The following is a 19,804-nucleotide window of genomic DNA, read 5'->3' as shown; positions in this document are numbered from 1 at the left end:
TGTATTTTCATCAAAGTATCTATCTTTGATCAGTTTATGCAATCTTAGACATTGGGGGCTGGCCTCACGGCCATGCCTAGACCTTTATCACTTATGTATTTTCAACGGTGGAGTTTCTACACACCATAGATTAAGGTGTGGAGCTCTGCTGTTCCTCGAGTATTAATGCAATTACTACTGGTTTCTATTCAATTCATGCTTATTTTTATTCTAAGATATTCATTCGCACTTCAACCTGATGAATGTGATGATCCGTGACACTCATCACTATTCTCACTTATGAACGCGTGCCTGACAAACACTTCCGTTCTACCTGCGAAAGCTAGAGTGTGTATCTCTTGGATTCCTGGTCCACGACGCATGGTTGCCTCTCCTGACAACAGATCCTTCCATTCCGTGAGATCAAAGTCTTCGTGGTATAAGCTAGAATCTATTGGCAGCATTCTTGAGATCCGAAAAGTCTAAACCTTGTTTGTGGTATTCCGAGTAGGATCTGGGATGGGATGACTGTGACGAGCTTCAAACTCGTGACTGTAGGGCGTGGTGACAGACGCAAAAGGATAGTAAATCCTATTCCTACATGATCGAGAACCAACAGCTAATTAGCCATGCGGGAAACCGTAGAGGACCTTTTTCACTGAGAGGATGGAAAGTAGCCATTGACAACGGTGACGCCCTACATACATCTTGCCATGGAAAGGAGTATGAAGGATTGGATGAAGGCAGTAGGAAAGCAGAGATTCAAGAGGGATAAAGCATCTCCATATTCTTATCTGAAATTCCCACCAATGATTTACATAAGTATCTCTATCTTTATTTTATGTTTATTTATCTTTTAATTATTAAAACTCCATAGCCATTTGAATCCGCCTAACTGAGATTTACAATGTGACCATAGCTTGCTTCAAGCCGACAATCTCCGTGGGATCGACCCTTACTCACGTAAGGTTTATTACTTGGACGACCCAGTGCACTTGCTGGTTAGTTGTGAGAAGTTGTGAAAAAAAGTTGAGATTATAATTGTGCGTACCAAGTTGTTGGCGCCATTGAGATCACAATTTCGTGCACCACATGCCCATGAAGAAACAAAGCTGGCGTGCCACGCTTGAAAAAAAATCCAAACCCCTGGGAACAACCAAGCAGTGGGCACGCCACACCCTAGGCTCAGCCTAATAAGGGCGTGCCACGTTGCTGGTAAGCGTGCCACACCTAGCCCAAAACATTAGGCCCAGTTACACACTAGTCAACCTGCGTGCCACACCAGCTATGACTTCTCCAAAGTCCAACCTCAAGGAATTGATATTCATTTGAAGATTGAAGAAGATTCTGTTTTGATTAGATTTGGATTCAATTTAATTCTGTTTTGATTCTGTTATTTGAATTAGGAGCTTTCTCATTTATTCTAATTAAGATAAGATTTAGTTTTTGAATTTGAATTAGAGAAAACCTAGGTATAAATAAGTGAATTACATTCACAGCCAACACCTGGTTCCTTTGTATCAGTTTCATTGTTAATTTTGCATCCACCATGAGCAACTAATTCCTCTACAAAGGGTTAAGAACTTTGTTTATGTTTCCATGAATTATTAACCAACGTTTTTTCTTCTATTTTAAAGTATTGCATTGATCTGTTTTATGATTGAGTGTTTCATTCTTCATCGCTAAAGGATTAGTAGTGTCAACAGGCATACTAATTCCGTTTTGAATTTGTTAGTTGCTTTGATATAACTAATATTCGAATTATGATTGAAAACTCTGTCACATGACTTTTTGAATCTACTAAACATAGTGGTTTTTAAAGTGTGTGACACCATACATTATTTGCCAATTACCCTAGTTTTGAATACGTGACATATAGTTTGGATTAAGATCATTTTTAAAAATTGTGTTTTCTTATAAGATTTAATGTGAAGAACTTATCGATACAATGTAAATCCCGTCAAAGGACAAGAATTGTGGAAAAAAATTGGGTCACCTGCACCTGTTCCAACACAATAAAACCCAAACTAGGAAGACCAACAACAAAGAGAAGAAAGGACAAGGATGAAGGACCCACTAGCACAAGAACAAAGATAAAAAGGAAGTATAATCCAATTAAGTACATGTACTGTGGAGAGGTGGGTCACAACAAGAGAACTTGAAAAAAGAGAAAACAAGAGGATACTTAAGAAAAGGCAAGGCTAGTGCAATTACAGCTTACAATTGTGCCACCACCAGGTGGTGCTCCTACCCCTGGTGTAGATGGTGCTCCTGTCCCTGGTGTAGATGGTGTAGCTAACACTCATCCTATTTAGACACTCCTTCTGATCCCACCAGCCAACACAGAAGAATAGACTAAAATTTCTATTAGTCGAGATGCTCAACTTCCACTAACACAACAATCACATAACTCAACCAATGATTGTCAAGTTGTCTTGTTGTATTCAATTTCAATATGAATATGTTGAATCTATTAAATATAACCCTACGTTGTTGAATATGAATCTATTTTGTTTGTTTTAATGATGAATATTGTTTGATGCAGGCTAAAGTTAGCTATAGGCCTCTAAAACTCTATGTCATCAAGGCCAAAGCAAGAGGAAATACCTCTTCAAATCCTGTTGCTCAGACATCAGTTGCTGTATCTGTTGAAATCATCAAGAGTAGTAGCTCTACAATGGCCAAAAAGGTTGCTAGCTTGATGACATTTGTTCCAATTCCGAGGTTCAAACCTCCTAGAAAAAAAAAACAAAGCATGACTTGAAGATTTGAAGACATAATGTATAGAGCTTCGTATTTGCAATTTTGTAAGGTCCAAAAGTTGCCATTTATAAACAATGTAGTAGCCGTAGTTTATTTGATAGCCCTATTTTTTGTATAACTTTTTAGGTAATGGTAACCTTCATAGAAGTACATACTAATGTTAGTCTTTTGGAGCATACTACTTTGAAGGAGCTGATACTACTTTATGTTATTATTATCTTAAAACAGTGTTGTTATTTCTATTTGAAACAATGGTAACTAGCATACTATTGATTATGTTATGTGTTATTTTTGTGATCTGCTGAAATTATGTTATGGTAAAAAAAATGGTGGACATTGAAGCTTTTGTATTACTAAATTAAGATGAACATGGCATATCAATATGTTTTTTGAAAGTTTCTTCATATACCATAAGACCCTACATTTGACAAAGTTCACAACATCCACAATTTGACCATAGTGCTTCACTTGGAACTAAATAACATACACATAATCATAATAACCACAATGACAACTATTAATTCAAAATCCAGTTGCATCTTAGGTGCTCTAACTTCATCTTTCAAACTCATCATTCTCCATGATAAGTTATGTTTTCAGTCAACAAGATCACTCTCCACTTCTACATCAATTTCATCATTTTCGTTTGCACCATTTAATCCTTCATACTCATTATTCTCAACCCGCTTAAAGTAATTACAGTGGCTGTCCTTCTGCAAAAAATTAGGTTACAAAAATTTCAAAAACCCCACAGATAATCAAGAGGTTGAGGAAGACTATATTTATAACTCACCCAATATCTTGGACAAACATAGAAAAATTTATCTAGATTCTCCACTGTCCCAGATTTCTTGATCACTGTCTTCAACCCACAAAAACATATTTGGTCCATGTTCTTCCTCCTTATTCGCAGCGAAGAGCTAGAACCATTCCTGCCGTGTGATTGCGACAGTGACCGACTGCGCCCTCCAGTTACACTACCCATGATCCAGTTCAACAATAATTTTGGCCTCTGCAAAATCAATTTGTTACTGCAACAATAATGACATTTAAGGAGAAAAAGGGATTAGGTTGACATACTTCTTTGAACATATTTTGTCATTAACTATTGTATAGTAATTTGTACTGCTAATATGTCACACTAATAGTTACATAAGTAAAATTTAACATCGTTAGTAATAGAATGAATGGAGAACAGACGGAAGGACTAATGTGATTAATCTTATATCTTTTGATTACGATTTTAATTAATTTAATCTTTTGGAAACTATTTTAAAAATCACATAATCTTTTAAGAATTAATTTGACTATTTACTTTATTTAATTATTGAACAAGGATAAACACATGGTCAGTCATTTGAATGAGCAAGTTAATTCTTCATACATTATAATACACAACTTTAGAATTAAATGTCAATACATTTGCTAGATAGGAAAATAAAATTCATATACATGTTAATCTTTTTTCAAGTTTCTTATTTCCACAATGTAGATTGGAATTATAGTTGCATAGTTAAATAGAAACTTTATTCATAAAATGTAGTAGCGTATAGGAATGTATTATTTATGATATAACATTTTTTTTATAATATCCTACTGTTCAACAAATCAAAAATTAATTCGTTACAGATTTAAGATCTGTTATTGACTAATAAATTATTACATATATAATAAAAATTTAAATTTATGATATTTATTTAAGCGACGAGTGAGCTGACTATGAGAGACGTGATAATTAGTAACATATTTTATAATTTTGATGTTTCAGGTTAAGTAATAAATATACCCTTCTAAAGTCTGGAACATTTTTTATTTGCAATAAATGATTTTTCAGAAGGTGTCGATAGAATCCTAAAAGAAATATTCGTTAATCCATGATCAATATCGTTTATGGTTAAAACTAATACGTTATCTAATTAATTATGAGTTTCAATTTCTTTTTTGATTAATAAAAATATCCTTAGCAAATATTTTCACAGTTTGTTTTTCACAAATCTAAAAATTCCATCTCTAATTATAAAATATGAATATTTTTTAATCATATTCACAAATAATAAATTAAAAAATTTATAAGATTATATTTTTCATTTGTTGATCATCAAAAACACATGGATTTGATCTCTTACAAGAATATCTTCCGAAGAAGGATGGCCATTTATATTTTGCTTTCTTGGTTGTTTTGGTACAACAATAACACCGTATGCACAATGGAACTGAACAACTCTAGTCCAGTAATTCGGATACAATTACGTATGTCAAAATATCCTAAGCCTATCAATGTTACAGCTTCGAATCTGTATATAATATGTTGACACCCTTGAACTAATAATCTTCTCCAGAAAGGTTCACCATCTGCGGCGCTTTTTCCCATAGTAATATGCAAATGCAGCCACTGATGCAGCAAGAATAACCCCAGCCGTAGCGTGCCAAGCATATAACGGTTTCTCCAAAACTAGGTCTGTGGAGGAGGTAACCTGAATCTGTGGTGGTGAAGACAACTGTTTTTGACTAACAGTAACCGCAAATGTTAAACCCTGCCTCTCCAACTCGGTTAAGTCTTCAATAGCTGGCCTAAACCTAGTGGCCTTAGCTACAGCTTCGTACTCTTCTTTAGTCCCACCTTCAAGGAATGCCCCAACAAGGTGGCCCTTGTTTACCCAGTATGCTCCGAATGTACTACCGGAAAAATCTCCGAAGTAGACGACTTCTCCAACATTGTCCCCATAAAATTGCCAAGACAATGTGAAGACTCTTGAGTAGAAAAACGGAAGGTAATCGAATTCCCCTGTTTTACCAGGTTCCATAATAGCAGCAACAACATATCTTGCGGATTGCCGTGCTGAATCCACATGCTCGAGTCTACGAGTCTCCCCAAATGCTTTGACTGGAAATGCCGCGACATCTCCAATTGCGTAGACCGAGCTGTTGCTTGACTGCAGCTTTCCGTTTACTTTGATTCCACCTTTCTCTAAAGTAAGTTGACCTTCAAACAGACTGGTATTTGGACGTATTCCAATTCCCACTACAACCATGTCAACAGATATCTTCCTTCCATCTCTAAGATTCACTGCTGTAACCTGTAAAAAGAGTTAGTTAGTTAGTTATGGTTCGACTTGAACAGATGCCCCATGCAAACATGCACAATTTTGGAGTGATTCTTCTAATAATTTTCTAGGATCTAGGATATGGTTATGGTTAATTTGTTTACATTCAAAATAATAAACAAGAAGCTTACCAGATATCAACATATGCAAATATTAAAAAATTGGAGAAAGTTTACCAGCAAAAAACACCAATTTTACTCAGCTTCAATTAGAGGAAGTTTTGACACAACCAAACCTCACATATATCTTTTTTCTTTACAGTTTCAGTCTTCCATGTCACTGAAAACCTTCTGGTATCACAAACAAAAACTACAGATGTGCGACTTAGATCAAACAGCACAACTCGTTCTATCAAAAGCCAAATCTTTGTGAAGTCCATTTAGGTTGAAGAGTTTCTTTTTGTGTTCTAATAATCTTTCCTTTGGTCTTCCTGTATCTATATAAATTGAATATTGTGATATCCGCCAACTTATCAACTCTTCTTACTGGGCATCTTCTGAAAACTTTGTTAAATGATAAAACCATTTTATGCATGGTGAATTTCACAGATATATTTTTAAGTACCTTTCCATCAGAATCAAAATCAAATGATGACAGAACAGTTCCCTTAACGAAATTTACTCCTCTTGATTTATAATATTCTTCATAGTAGCTTGCAATCTTTGGTGTAAATAAACGAGCCACTGTAAACAAAACAGGTTTAAAAAGAATATCAGTTTTTGAAGTTATGTTTTCATTCACAAGGGCGAAAAACATGCATCCTCTTTATTCAGTGTAACACATGCAAATTAACATAACTCTTTTAACATATTTTTTAGTTAACAGACATTCAAGTACTTACTGCAATGTGCTTCAGGGAAGACCATGGTTACGTTAATTTTATTGATCACTAAAGATGCTGCACACTCCATGCCTATGTATCCACCACCAATGACAACAGCATTCCCACCAGGAGAAGATTGCACAGCATTGACAAGCCTATTTGCATCTGCTATATTACGTAAATAGCAGACATTTTGCGCATCAGATCCACTCACACCGAATTCTTCCAGCTTCAAAGCCTAAATTCAAATTGCAAATATGTTAAAAAAAATTATTTCCGTAAAGAGAAAAGATTCTATTTGCTTCAACAGATTGGAGAATTTATCTTCAATTTTTTCTAACATTGGCATTTAGCAAGTTCACGGAGAGGACAAGTCGAAATGGTGGATAAGAAAATATGGTGGACAAATTCAAGATTAGAATGCATACTCCAAGAAAAAAAATATTTTAAGTAGGAAAATTCCCAATGGAAAATCTGTTTTAATACCCGAGCACCAGTTGCAACAATAAGAATCTTGTAACTTATGGTCTCCCCAGTTGTTGTTAATAGTGTCTTCCGCTTCACATCAGCAGACTTAACACCGGTTCCAAGTACTAATTCAATTCCTGAAAAAGGAAAGAATTAGATATTCAGGAAAGGAAACTTCTTTAAACAAAAATATAGCATAGCATGATGACTGTTCTTTTCAGTAACAACAATCATTTACTGAGGAAAATACTAAGATAATTAAGACAGAAAATAACAACTATCATTTACTGAGTCAAAGATTTAGATAATTATTTAAGAGAATACAAATTTATCCCATATATTCTCATTAACTAGGTTTATATTGTAGGTGCAACAGCCTGAACAAACTCTCACCAACAAAACAGGAAAATGAACTGATACCACATGAGCCACACATAATGTTCAGAAAAGTGAAATTTAGCTTCCAAGAATATAACAACTGTCTCACATAGGATCACTACAGGTGTCAACCACCCTAAAGGTTGCATGAGAAGATGATCAACCAAGGCAAAAAAAAAAAATTATAGCTTTCGTTTAATGCATCCTTAGCTAAGAAATACAGTTGTTCACCTTAAAATGTCAAAATTTCAAGTTAATAATTTCTTAATCAATGGAAATGATGATTCAGGTTGATTTCACTGAATCAAGATGGCATCAACTACCAGACTGGATCAATGTTAAACAAGACAAAACAAATGCCAGACAAGGAAAGCATTCAATACATACTATTTCAAAGGAGAAATAGGAAGTAGATTGCAAAATTACTACATGAGGGCAAAATAATCCATGTCGTGACATGAAATATATAATTACCATTTTCTTTATACCATTTTGGAGTTAGCCGTTCTTCGTTTGCACCAACACAAGTATGAAAGGATGGAAGCCGAGCAGGAGCTGTAAGTTAAAACACTATTTCAGAAGCCGATCATTGCAAAAAGCCAAAAAGTTAACAGACAAAGTAAAGGAAAATACAAGACAAAGAAGGGCAATGCAGAAATATGTAGCATCATCCATCTCAAAAATGAAGAATTCAAATTTCCTAAAGCATATATTGTCCTAACTTCAAATTCAATCAAGTTTACCTCCATAAATCCATTTTACATATTTTGGAAAATGCATTGATGGCACAAAACTAAAAGGTACAGTTATTGTTCCCTAAAAGTAAACAAAAACAGTCAAGAGACTCTGATGAAGCTTATATATTAGCCTCCTCATTACAGATAAAAAAATTTCATTTGTATTAAATCATATAAGTTTGCTGTGATATTTTTAACATAATTTTGTAGATTCAAAGGTTCAGCCATATATTGTCTTGATATTGCTCTTAAAGAAATTCACAAGGAGGTTTTTATCGTGAGACTATTTACCTTCCGGAAGCAAAAATCCTTTGCTTAGTGCAGGTCTCTCATAAGGAGCAACCTGAAATAATAGGCCTTTCAGAATATTTACATATTTAGAAATGAAGGCTCACATATACTCATTACTACTTCTAAGAAAAAATGCAAGCAAATATTAATCAACAATTTCCTTAGTGAATTCTGAATAAATATCAATCCAGAGGACCATTCACAAATAAACAAATAGCTATTAATACATCATTAAGAGAAATAATCCCAGCAGAAGAATATCACACTTGAGTAAACCACCAAACATTATTGGAAAGATTACAAAAAATGGATCCAAAAGAGCTGGATCCCCTGTGTACCCCGAAAAATTATGTAAGTTTGACAAAATTCTCCAACCTGAGTCATCCAAGGCAGCTGATAAGAAGTATGTATGATATCCCACCCATAAACATTTTGTCAAACTTCGATATTCTTTCAAGAACCATGAGGAATTTTCATTCTTTCCAGGTCTATTTTGTTAGCGCCAAATGTTTAAGGTACTGATGGTTTACTCCACCCACTTCAACGAAATTACTCATAGCCGGAGGAATTACATAATCAACATGTGAGAACCAAAACCAAAGAAATTAAAGACCACAACATTTAATGGTAAAGCAATAGCAGAATGCATTCCAAGTTTACGCAACACCAAAAATAAATAAATAAATAAATTAAATAAATAAAATATTCCATAACCGCAATAGATACAAACCTAACCAAATCCATCCAGTGTGAAAGGAAACTTATAAAAAGCAAAATCCATCGAAAACAATAATAATGATGATGATGACGATGATTATAATAACGAAACCATAAAAGAAGAGAAAGATTGTTAATCTCACGGGTTCGTCAGAAATAATGCAGAGTTCGCCATGAGAGACTCCTTTTTTGACGAATTCAAGAGCAGCATAGCCAGCAGCGACGCCTCCGCCAAGAATCACGTAAACGAAGGCTCTTCCCATGTTCGGTTCGGTTCCCCCACCGAGACTCTTGCTTCTTCTTCTTATTCTTCTTCACATATAATTATTTGAATAAATACAAATCTCTTTATCTGTATATCTATCTTGAATTCAAAGGTGCTGAATTTTTTTGGGAGCGCTTTCTTTCAAGACACTCCCAAGTCCCAACAAAACTTTTGGAAGATCTCTTTCTCTCTATTGTCTTAACACATTTGCGATATGGTGGGGGCCTCTGGATGAAGATGACAATGACGATGACAATGACAACGACGATGAGGGACAATGGGAACTGTATTTACTGTAATACCCTCATTGCCACTCTTCTGCTGCTTGGCGCAGCAGATGCCTTTGGATACGTAGAATCCTGGCCGTACATATCGTCTTTTGCGTGAATCAGGGGGGCATTTTTGGTTTAGGGAAGTTAGAGCAACTGACAAATTCTAATTGGAATCCCATTTCCATTGGGAAAAAATCAATATATTCTATTATTTATTTTGTTATGGACATATTCTATTATTTATTTATTATGTAATATTCATTAAATGAACCATATTTTGTAAAATAATTTATTACATTCTTTACTTTATAATTCTAAACAAAAATAATGCGAAATAGATAACAACCATAACTTCTCGGTCCATTATAACAAATAGTGAGAAATAATTATTGATAAGCATAGTAAATTTGTCATGGAAAAATAAGCTGAAAATCATTAGACAGATTATAAGATAGTTATAATTTTTCATTAAAAGTATGGTTATGGATGTAAGACTATATATAAATAGGTATAATTCTTTTTAGTATTTTTAAGACTCGTTTATCCTAAAAATTTTATGTAGATAATATTTTTAAAGTTAATTATGATGTTAGTTTGTTTACTTATTTAAAATTGGCTGAATTTAGTTGTCTTATTAAAAATTTGGAGGAGGTTGGATTGTGAGTTGTTCATAGTTCTCTTTTCTAGTCTATATCCTCCAATATGAGTTTTTTGTAGTTTGCAAGGGCCATATTTTAACTTAGAATTTCGGATTGAAAGATATGGTGTTTAAAACGGATTATTTGAATATTTTTTATCTTTTGCATCATTTTTTTTAGTGGTGTAAATCTAAAGTTGTTGATTTAATTAACAATATTCAAAAGTTGTTATTAAGACCTTGGGCGACATTTGTTGACGAGAACAAGACATAAAGGATAGAGATACAAAATTTTGTGTTCTTGTATTCTGTTTGGTGATAAATTAGAACAAATTATGAAAATCTAATTTATTCTCATTTTTATTCATTTAAAATTTTGAGATGAAAAATATAATTATAAAAAATATAATTATGAAAAATTAACAAGAATAATGAAAGAAAAAAATAAAAAATAAGTTGTGTCCCTTGTTAGTGTCCTTGTGTCTTTCATGTCAGGATAGACACATAATACATTAATTCAGTGTCCCTGGATACATACATTGTCTTTGTCCATGTCTCTTCTGTCAAACACGATTTTGCGTCTCAGCGTCCTATCTCTATAAACAAACGCAGTCCTAGTGTGTGTAATTTGATTCGATATGTAGTGAAATAAATAAAGTTGTAGATTGAATGGTTAGATATGAAGTTAGAAGTAATCTTAATCATGTTATTTAGTTTGAGTCTTGTGAAATTTTCTAATAAATTATTATGTCTAATCTAAAATAAAGTGTTTTATTTTGTATTTCTCTTTGTTATTTAGAAACACAAAAAATAATAAATTTATTATATTTATTCTACTAAATCTTGTTTTAACGGTCAATGCATTCAACTATCACAAATTAAAAAATTTATTCCAAAAAAAAAATTTTTGAGCAAAAGTATCTTCACCTGGTTAAGGTGATAATGTCACATTATCCATACCATTATAAGTTGAAAGTTTATTAAAATTTTTTGTATAAGTATTTTTTTTTCATCTTTAACATTTATATTACTAATATAATGTCTCATTCATTTTAAAATAATTGTTGTTTTTACCTTTTTCTTCATATTTTAAAATGGAGGAATTACATGTTTGTATTATATTTTCAAGTATTTTCTTCTCCCAAATTATGTTAGGTTCTATATAATCTCAAAGTGAGATTGTTGTTCAACATTACTTTATTATTCTTTTTCATGTTGAGTGAACTTTTACTTATTTTTATAATAATTTGAATTTTAATGAGTTGTTATTCACTAAAAAATTATCTATTAAAAAGAGTCCATAATAAAATATCTGTCATTTATAGTTTAAGGAACAACATATAATGAATAAAAGAATTACTGATTTGTTTATGGAGGTTGGTGATAGAAGAAGAATTCGATTTTGAGAAAATATTTAGCTATTTTGTAATTCATTGAAAGATCGATTTTCAAGACTCTTCTCAGTTTTAAATCAAAGAGAATCCGTCGTAGAAGATTGTGGATTTTAAAATGGGTTAAAATGGATTTTAAACTTCTAATGGAGACGAAAACTTTTTTAATGGGAGTTAAAACTTGTGAATCAATTACATAATAATTTAAGGTTAGTTAAGCTAGTAAATGACAAAGAGAATAGAGTTGTGTGGAAGTTTGATAGACAAAATGTATTTTCTACTAACTCATTTGTGCAGGTGTTGCAGGCAGAAATATTTCTAGAGGACGTAACAAGTTACCATCTTACTATGACTATTTAGAAAAGATTAGTACCACCAAAAGTGAAATTGTTTGGTTGGTTTATTTTGATAGACATGATGAATACAAAAAAAAAGACTAAGTTGATTCATGATTGTTAATCAGAAAAATAATGCATGTAAATTACATAACAAGGATGTTGAATATATTCACCATTTTTTCTTGGCTATAAATTTATTTAACATGTGTAGTATGCATGGATATCGATCGATTTTTAAAACTCTTCTCAGTTTCAAACCGAAAAGAATTCGTCATAGAAAATTGTGGATTTTAAAATGGGTTAGAGTGGATTTGAAATTTCTAATGGAGCGAAGCTTTTTCAATGGGAGTTAGAACTTGTGAATCAATTACATAATACTTTGAAGCTAGTTAAGCTAGTAAATGACAGAGAGGATAGAGCTGTGTGAAAGTTTGATAGACAAAGTGTATTTTTTACTAATTCATTTGTACATGTGTTGCAGACAGAAACACTTCAAGAGGACGTAACAAGTTACAATTTTACTAGGACTATTTAGAAAGGATTAGTACCACCAAGAATGGAATTATTTGGTTAGTTTATTTTGATAGGCAGGATGAATATAAAAAAAAGATTGAGTTGGTTCAGTGATTGTTAATCAAAAAAATAATGCATGTGTATTATGTAACAAGGATGTTGAATATATTCACCACTTATTTTTTTACTATAAATTTATTTAACATGTGTAGTATGCATTGATATCGGATTGTGGCAGGCAATAATCTTTTTCTAAAAAGTTGAAGGAACATTTTTAAAGTTGGATAAAAATAACAAAAAAAAAAGAAGAGCACAAAAAATAATTAATGTGTTTCTTTATCATCATATGGAACATTTAGATAAAAAAAATAAAAGAATATTCCAGAATGAAAGAAAATATATTAAAAAAATTATCAGTAAGTTTTTTTTTAGCTAAAAAGAGTGAATAAATGTAAATCTCTTTTATTGTTGATAATAAAATTGGATATGATAATAAAATACAACTTAGTGTTAGTATGTTATTTGATTATTTTGTTGTTGTTTTATGTGTTTATTTTAGTTTTTTTGTTGTACTTTATTATGTTAAACTTCTTTATTTCAATATATATATATATATATATATATATATATATCACCTTCAAAAATAATACCTTAATATATAGTTAATTAAGTAGTATCATAATTCTAAAAATTTAATCAAGACCAGAAAAAATTGTGAACCGATCCTTAATTCGATTTAGGTAGATAAAGAAATTACTAAAATTTAAAAATTGAATTTAAACTAAAAAATTATTAAAAATAGGTGAGCCAATTGAACCGTACTTCAACAGATTTTTAACCATAAAATTAAAAAAAAAGTGCCGTATTTATTTTGTCAAATTTATTGTCGCCGACCACTATTTTAACTTCTTGTACGACTAGGTTGCTCTATCTCATTTAAGTTCTGTCTTTGCTCATTTTTTTTTGCTTTAAACAGCTTTCTAATATTCTAATCTATTACTTGCATTGCACCATTTAAATTTGTTTTTTCTAGCCATTTGTCAACAACTTCGGATGTATTTGAGGTTTATGCTGGCGAAGAAAAAAGTTTGTTTGAGTGTCTTAAACACTTTACTTTTATGTTTAACAATTTTATGTTAACGTAAAGTTAAAAATTGTAATTTTTACGTTTACATTGAAAAGATTAATTACCATTGAAAAATTAGGTAAAAATTTTATTTTATTTCTATCAATTCTACTATTTATTTTTTCTTCTATCAAAAGGATATAAAGTAATTATATAATTTTTATAGTAAGTCTTTGTGTTTTTTATTTCAAATTTTTTCTTTTTATCAAGATATTTTAAATTTGTATATAAATTCTTATTTTTATTAATTTTATAATATTTTTATTATTTTTTGTTTATATAAATTTTGTTATCTTTGTACTATATTTATGTTATGTATAAAATTTTTTATTTTGTATTTGATTTTATTTATATGAATTTTATTTACTTCTTATTCTAAATTTATTGTAATTTTTTTCATACGATATTTTTATTTTTAATTAATAAGATATATTCAAATATCTAAAGTAAAATGATAGAATAATATAAAAAATTATTTAAATTGATGTTTCTTTTAATAATTTTTTTATCTAAAAGTAATTTTGAGTAATATAATCTCACTAATATTTATTTTACTATAATTCATTTTAATATAAAGATTATCAAACATAAATTATATTAACACAAAGTTATTTTTCATTAAAATCAAGTTTCTAAAACCAATTATATACAAACTCTCATAATCCAAACACACACTTCATGAGCTTCATGAGCTTGCACCGGGAAGACAACCTAAATGCAAGAATTTAAAGTTCAAAACAAAATCCAAATGAAAACACTACAAAGAAATTATGCACAAACAAAGAAGTATATTTCTAATAAGTTTACTTATTACAAATGAGTTATATATGGTTAAGTTTATTGGTTTATTTCTCTTTCTATTGTATAAGTATATGTTTAGAAATCAATGTAATTTTTAAAAGTTATGTTTATTTTATCATTGTAAAAAAGAAGATTATTAGCTCTACAGTATCTTAGATTGAGTTTTGATGATTGATAAATTTAAGAATAATTTAACAATTTCATTTGATTGTTATTTACTGTGTAATGTACTAAATTTTTTTTTCTTTTAAGTAAAATAAGCAAGTAATAAAAACAAACTAGGTAAGATATGAACACAAAAAAAATCAAAATTTAAATTAAAATAACCTCAAAAATTGAGTTTGAACAAACTTTTAATGGACTACTTCAAAAGTAGATTGTATCATGAATTCATGACAGCACACCTTAGAAGCAACATCCTTGTTCCATCTATGAAATAGTTTAAAGACGTGAAAAAGGTTTACCTTAAAAATGCCTCCAAACACTTATCTTTTATACTCATTTTATGGAACAAAGTAATAGTTAAAATAAAGGGATTTTCAATAGATAGTTAATGTTTTCTGGCTATATATATATATAAGATTTCAAATCTTAAAAGAACTAAGAAGTTACGTAAATAAATATCTAAAATTTTTAAATTAAGGTGCAGTGAGAATTGAAATCTGTGTTAAGAAAACTTGATTAAAGAACTAAACCGTAACTTTTGACAGCCTTACCCATAACAAATAAAAAATAATAGTTCTTATAAATTATCATTATTTCTAAACTCCTTTTTAAGAATTAAGTTGATACTGGTTTTAGTATTTAACTATTTATGCATTCTCGGTGTAATCTTTCTTACCCTATCACAAATCAAGGGTTCTTAAATAGATAAAGCTGATTAACTTACACACTTACTGTTTAAAAAAAAAAAAGAAATTTTATTCTATTTTTCCTTAGAATGTTTATTGGGGGAATGATCGAGTGAGGAATTGGCAAATGGCAGTCGTCATAACGTGTATCCGTGGTTAAGGAATGAATGTATGGCATGGAGAGGAGAGAGTCCAAGATCAAGTGGCAAAAACTGTGATGGCCATCCATTGCACCTCTTCTGACTCGTGATTCTTTAACATGCGTACATTGATAACTGAGCCGAGGATGAGGCTTCATCTGCCCATCACCACAAAAATTATTGCTGTTGCACCTTATCCTCATCCAATTGGCTGCCACTTATTGAAGAGAGAACATTAATTTGTTATAGATAAGGCCCAAAAATCCGTTCTGGCCCAATAAGCAAGTTGGGGAACGGGAAGTCAGCTCTAACCGAGAGAGTATGAGTTCTTTCCGACCAATTGAAGTGATCAACTTATTTGTTTGTTTAAATAAATATTAAAATTTAAATTTAAATAAAATTTTATATTTAAGTAAAATTCTTATTAAGTCTATTCAAGTTGATAGACGGTCTAAGTAAATAATTTTATAACAAAACATATTTTTTAAATTTTTAATAATTATTAAGTAATTTTTATTTAATTTTAATTATAAATTAATTTATTATATATTATTTAATTATAAAATTATTTTTTATTTTATACATAATTATTTTATTATTCATTTATCATGTTTATTAATAATCAAGAACAAAAATAATAACGAATTAGATCTTTCATTAATCGTAATAAATATTTTGACAATCCTAATCAATTACAATTTTATCCTTGATCCGTTATCTTCGTAAACGCGGGTGAAATTGTGTTTCTTGAAAATTCAATCGATTGGACATACAACACAATTTATTGAATTTCTGGGTTTTTCAAAATTCAATCGATTGGAATTGCTACACAATCGATTGAATTTTGCCAGGCATGTAGATTTTTTTTTAATTCAATCAATTGAAGTCATCAAAGCAATATGAATTTTCACAATTCAATCGATTGGTTGTATTACCCAATTAATTTAAGTCTTCAAAGCAATATGAATTTTCACAATTCAATCGATTATTTGTATTATCCAATCGATCGACTTGTGTGCATCATATATTATGCCCTTCTAAATTTTTCTGCTCGTGTTTATAAATTATTATTTTATTATTCATCTATCTTATCTTTTAAATTCTATCTTCAATTTTTAAGTTTTTATTTTGATTTATATATTCTAATCTTATTTTTTTCTTTAATATTAAGATCATAAATTGATGAATAATCTATCATCAATTACTTAATCCTACAACTGGAATTCTTTATCAATCTCCTTGATTATCAATTTTTTATTGTTGTTATTCATCCTTTATCCATCTACTTAATATCCAATTTTTTTCATTGTTTATCCATCTCTTTAATATCCAATATTTGTTGTTGACTATAAGATAATCACAATTGCAGCAATTGGCAGAGATCCAATCAAATTTTCCATTGTAGTATTCAGAAAATAATCCATTATTTTGATTAAAAAAATCGAGATTAATCAATAGAATCTCTAACATTGCAATTATTCGCTTCGATTCTTTATTCATAAAATTGATTGTGTAATAGAAAAAGATTTTTTTTATCTTTTAGTAATTTACATACATTGTGAAATACTAGAAAGTAAATAAAATTTATTATTTTTTATTATTAGTTAGCTAACAATATTTAAAAGTGTGGACTTAAAATGTATTATTGGATTATTATACTAAAAGAATTTATATAGTTTATATTTTTTTTGTCATTGTGAGTCCCACTATAATGAACATTCAACGTTTTGATGGTATTTATATAGCTTATATTCCATGGTAAATCGAATTAGGTGAATTCGATTTATGGAAGTGGTCGAGCGTCCTAGCAAATCGAATCAATTAGTATTTTATCAAATCTCTAAATCGAAGCAACTAGCTACGAATTATATCACGGGTACTCACATTTGAAGACAAAATGTTCAATAAAAGATATTTTGGGACCAACTTAAAATATTATTTAAAATTATATTATTTTAAATATTAAACATTTAACTGCCAAGTCTAGCAATTCAAACACTTCCATTGGATACGTTTATTTGTTCTTCTTAAAAAAATTTAAAAAATATAATCAATCAATTAGGTAACACAACCAATTGATTGAATTGTGAAAATTCATATTGCTTTGATGACTTCAATCGATTGGGTACCAAGAATAATCGATTGAATTAGAAAAAACTCACATGCCTTGCAAAATTCTATCGATTGTGTAATAATTCCAATCGATTGAATTTTGGAAAATACAAAACTTCAATCAATTGTGTTGTATGTCTAATCGATTGAATTTTCAAGAAACACGATTTCACGAGCGTTTACAAATGTAACGAATCAAGGATAAAATTCTAATTGATTAGAATTGTCAAAATATTTATTACGATTAATAGAAGATTTAATTCGTTATTGTTTTTGTTCTTTATTATTATAAATATGACAGATGGATGATAAAATAATAATTTATAAAATAAAAAAGAGATTTTATAATTAAATAATATATAAAGGATTAATTTGTAATTAAAATTAAATAAGGACTATTTAGCAGTTATTACAAAACTTAAAAAACATGTTTTGTTACAGAACCATTTAATGGTCCAAACGTTCTGGGACCATCGAATCATGTGCCATCCAAGTTGTTGTAACAACTTTTCAAATCACGCGCTCTTCTGCTTCTCCTTTTCCATTTCATTCTCCTTCTCCTTTTCTTTCTCTTTCTCCTCCTCCTCATATTTTTTTTTCTTCTTTTTCAAAATTCACGCAGGTTGTTCTTCTTTCCTCCTTCTTCTTCTTCCAAATTCGTGCAGGTTTTTCTTCTTCCCTCCTCCTCCTCCTCCTCTTCCTCCTCCTCCTCCTTCTTCCAAATTTGCACACACAGGTTTTTCTTCTTTTCTTCATCTTCTTCTCCTCCTCTTAGAGATTATCAATTTAATTCAATTCAATTCAGAACACATGCGTCCATTCAAATCAAAACAATTCAATTCAATTCATAATGAAGCGAACATGTTATTAAGGTAAAACAATTGTATAGTACTAAATGAACTGAACATTGTCCATTATATAAAATCAAATTCAAAATAGCTTTTTGCATAATGAACCGAACACGTTATTAAGGTGAAACAATTGTATAGTACTAAATGAACAGAACATTATCCATTATATAAAATCAAATTCAAAATAGCTTTCTGCATAATGAACCGAATACGTCATTAAGGTGAAATAATTGTATAGTACTAAATGAACGGAACATTATCATTCATTATATAAAATCAAATTCAAAGCAGCCTTCTACATAATTAATCGAACACGTTATTAAGGTGAAATAATTGTATAGTACTAAATGAACGGATATATAAAATCAAATTCAAAATAACTTTCTGTATAATGAACTGAATACGTCATTAATGTGAAATAATTGTATAGTACTAAATGAACAGAACATTATCTATTATATAAAATCAAATTCAAAACACTTGTGTCTACAATTTTGAGATTATCAATTCAATTCAATTCATAACACCTGCGTCTATTCAATTCAATTCAAATTAGCAATTGCATTTCATTCAGTTCGATTGAAAAAATAATCCATTAGCAAAATATTGGAGGAGGAGAAGTAGAAGAAGAACGCGAAAAAAGAGGAGGAGGAGGAGGAGGAGGAGGTATGCGTGAATTTGAAAGAAGAAGAAGAAGAAGAGGACGTATGTGTGTAGAAGAAGAAGAAGAAGACGAAGAAGAAGGAGAAGGAAGAAGCGCGGGAGAGGAGAAGAAGAAAAAACACGTGTAACAACGCTCTTTAAATGAGTAGTTTTTGTTGATGTTGGACCTATTTAGATAAACTTAGATGAAAAAGTATTTGGATGTGTAGTAATACCCTTTAAATTTTATACTGTATATGCAATAATTTATTGTCTAAAAATATACTTTTAAATAGAATTTAAATTTATGACAAATTAGTCTTTAACCCTGTCAAATGAGGAATACCATAGATAACAAAAGAAAAATTACTATCGGATACTCAAGCAGTCAAAAAGTGTGTGTAAGTTAACTAGTATAAAAATTAAGTTTTTTATTGTTAATTATTAATTGATAACTTTAGACTTGATAAAAAGAAGTTTAATTATTTTTTTTAAAGGTAAACTTGTAATTTATTGCATAAGAAGTGGCAAATACAATATCAACAAAATTTAGCATTTGGTGTTTCCAAATCAGAATGAGATGATAAACTTAAAGGGAGTGAAGA

At 30.2% G+C, this 19,804-nt stretch overlaps 1 protein-coding gene across 1 annotated transcript; it reads right to left on the bottom strand.

Annotated features, from left to right (window-relative positions):
• Positions 1-4,855: 4,855 nt before the first annotated feature.
• Positions 4,856-9,702, bottom strand: LOC107495052 (monodehydroascorbate reductase 4, peroxisomal). The gene is made up of 7 exons (XM_016116114.3): positions 9,404-9,702; positions 8,544-8,595; positions 7,990-8,070; positions 7,156-7,274; positions 6,688-6,907; positions 6,411-6,529; positions 4,856-5,819 (listed from the first exon to the last, which is right to left on the bottom strand). The coding sequence occupies exons 1-7, from the start codon at positions 9,521-9,523 to the stop codon at positions 5,088-5,090; spliced, it is 1,443 nt and encodes a 480-aa protein (XP_015971600.1). The 5' UTR covers positions 9,524-9,702; the 3' UTR covers positions 4,856-5,087.
• Positions 9,703-19,804: the final 10,102 nt, after the last annotated feature.

Source organism: Arachis duranensis, chromosome 6 (assembly GCF_000817695.3).
Source record: "Arachis duranensis cultivar V14167 chromosome 6, aradu.V14167.gnm2.J7QH, whole genome shotgun sequence".
NCBI lineage: Eukaryota > Viridiplantae > Streptophyta > Magnoliopsida > Fabales > Fabaceae > Arachis > Arachis duranensis.
The sequence above is the reverse complement of the archived record's forward strand: the minus strand, read 5'-3'. Positions and strand labels throughout refer to the sequence as shown.

What these genes read in the sequence shown, in the direction of transcription:
- LOC107495052 (XM_016116114.3), bottom strand. Translation starts at nt 9,523, where the DNA reads ATGGGAAGAGCCTTCGTTTACGTGATTCTTGGCGGAGGCGTCGCTGCT. An exon ending in AGGATTTTTGCTTCCGGAAG is followed by an intron (nt 8,071 to 8,543) that starts GTAAATAGTCTC and finishes TTTAACTTACAG; the next exon opens with CTCCTGCTCGGCTTCCATCC. An exon ending in ATTTTGATTCTGATGGAAAG is followed by an intron (nt 5,820 to 6,410) that starts GTACTTAAAAAT and finishes CTCTTTTTACAG; the next exon opens with GTTACAGCAGTGAATCTTAG.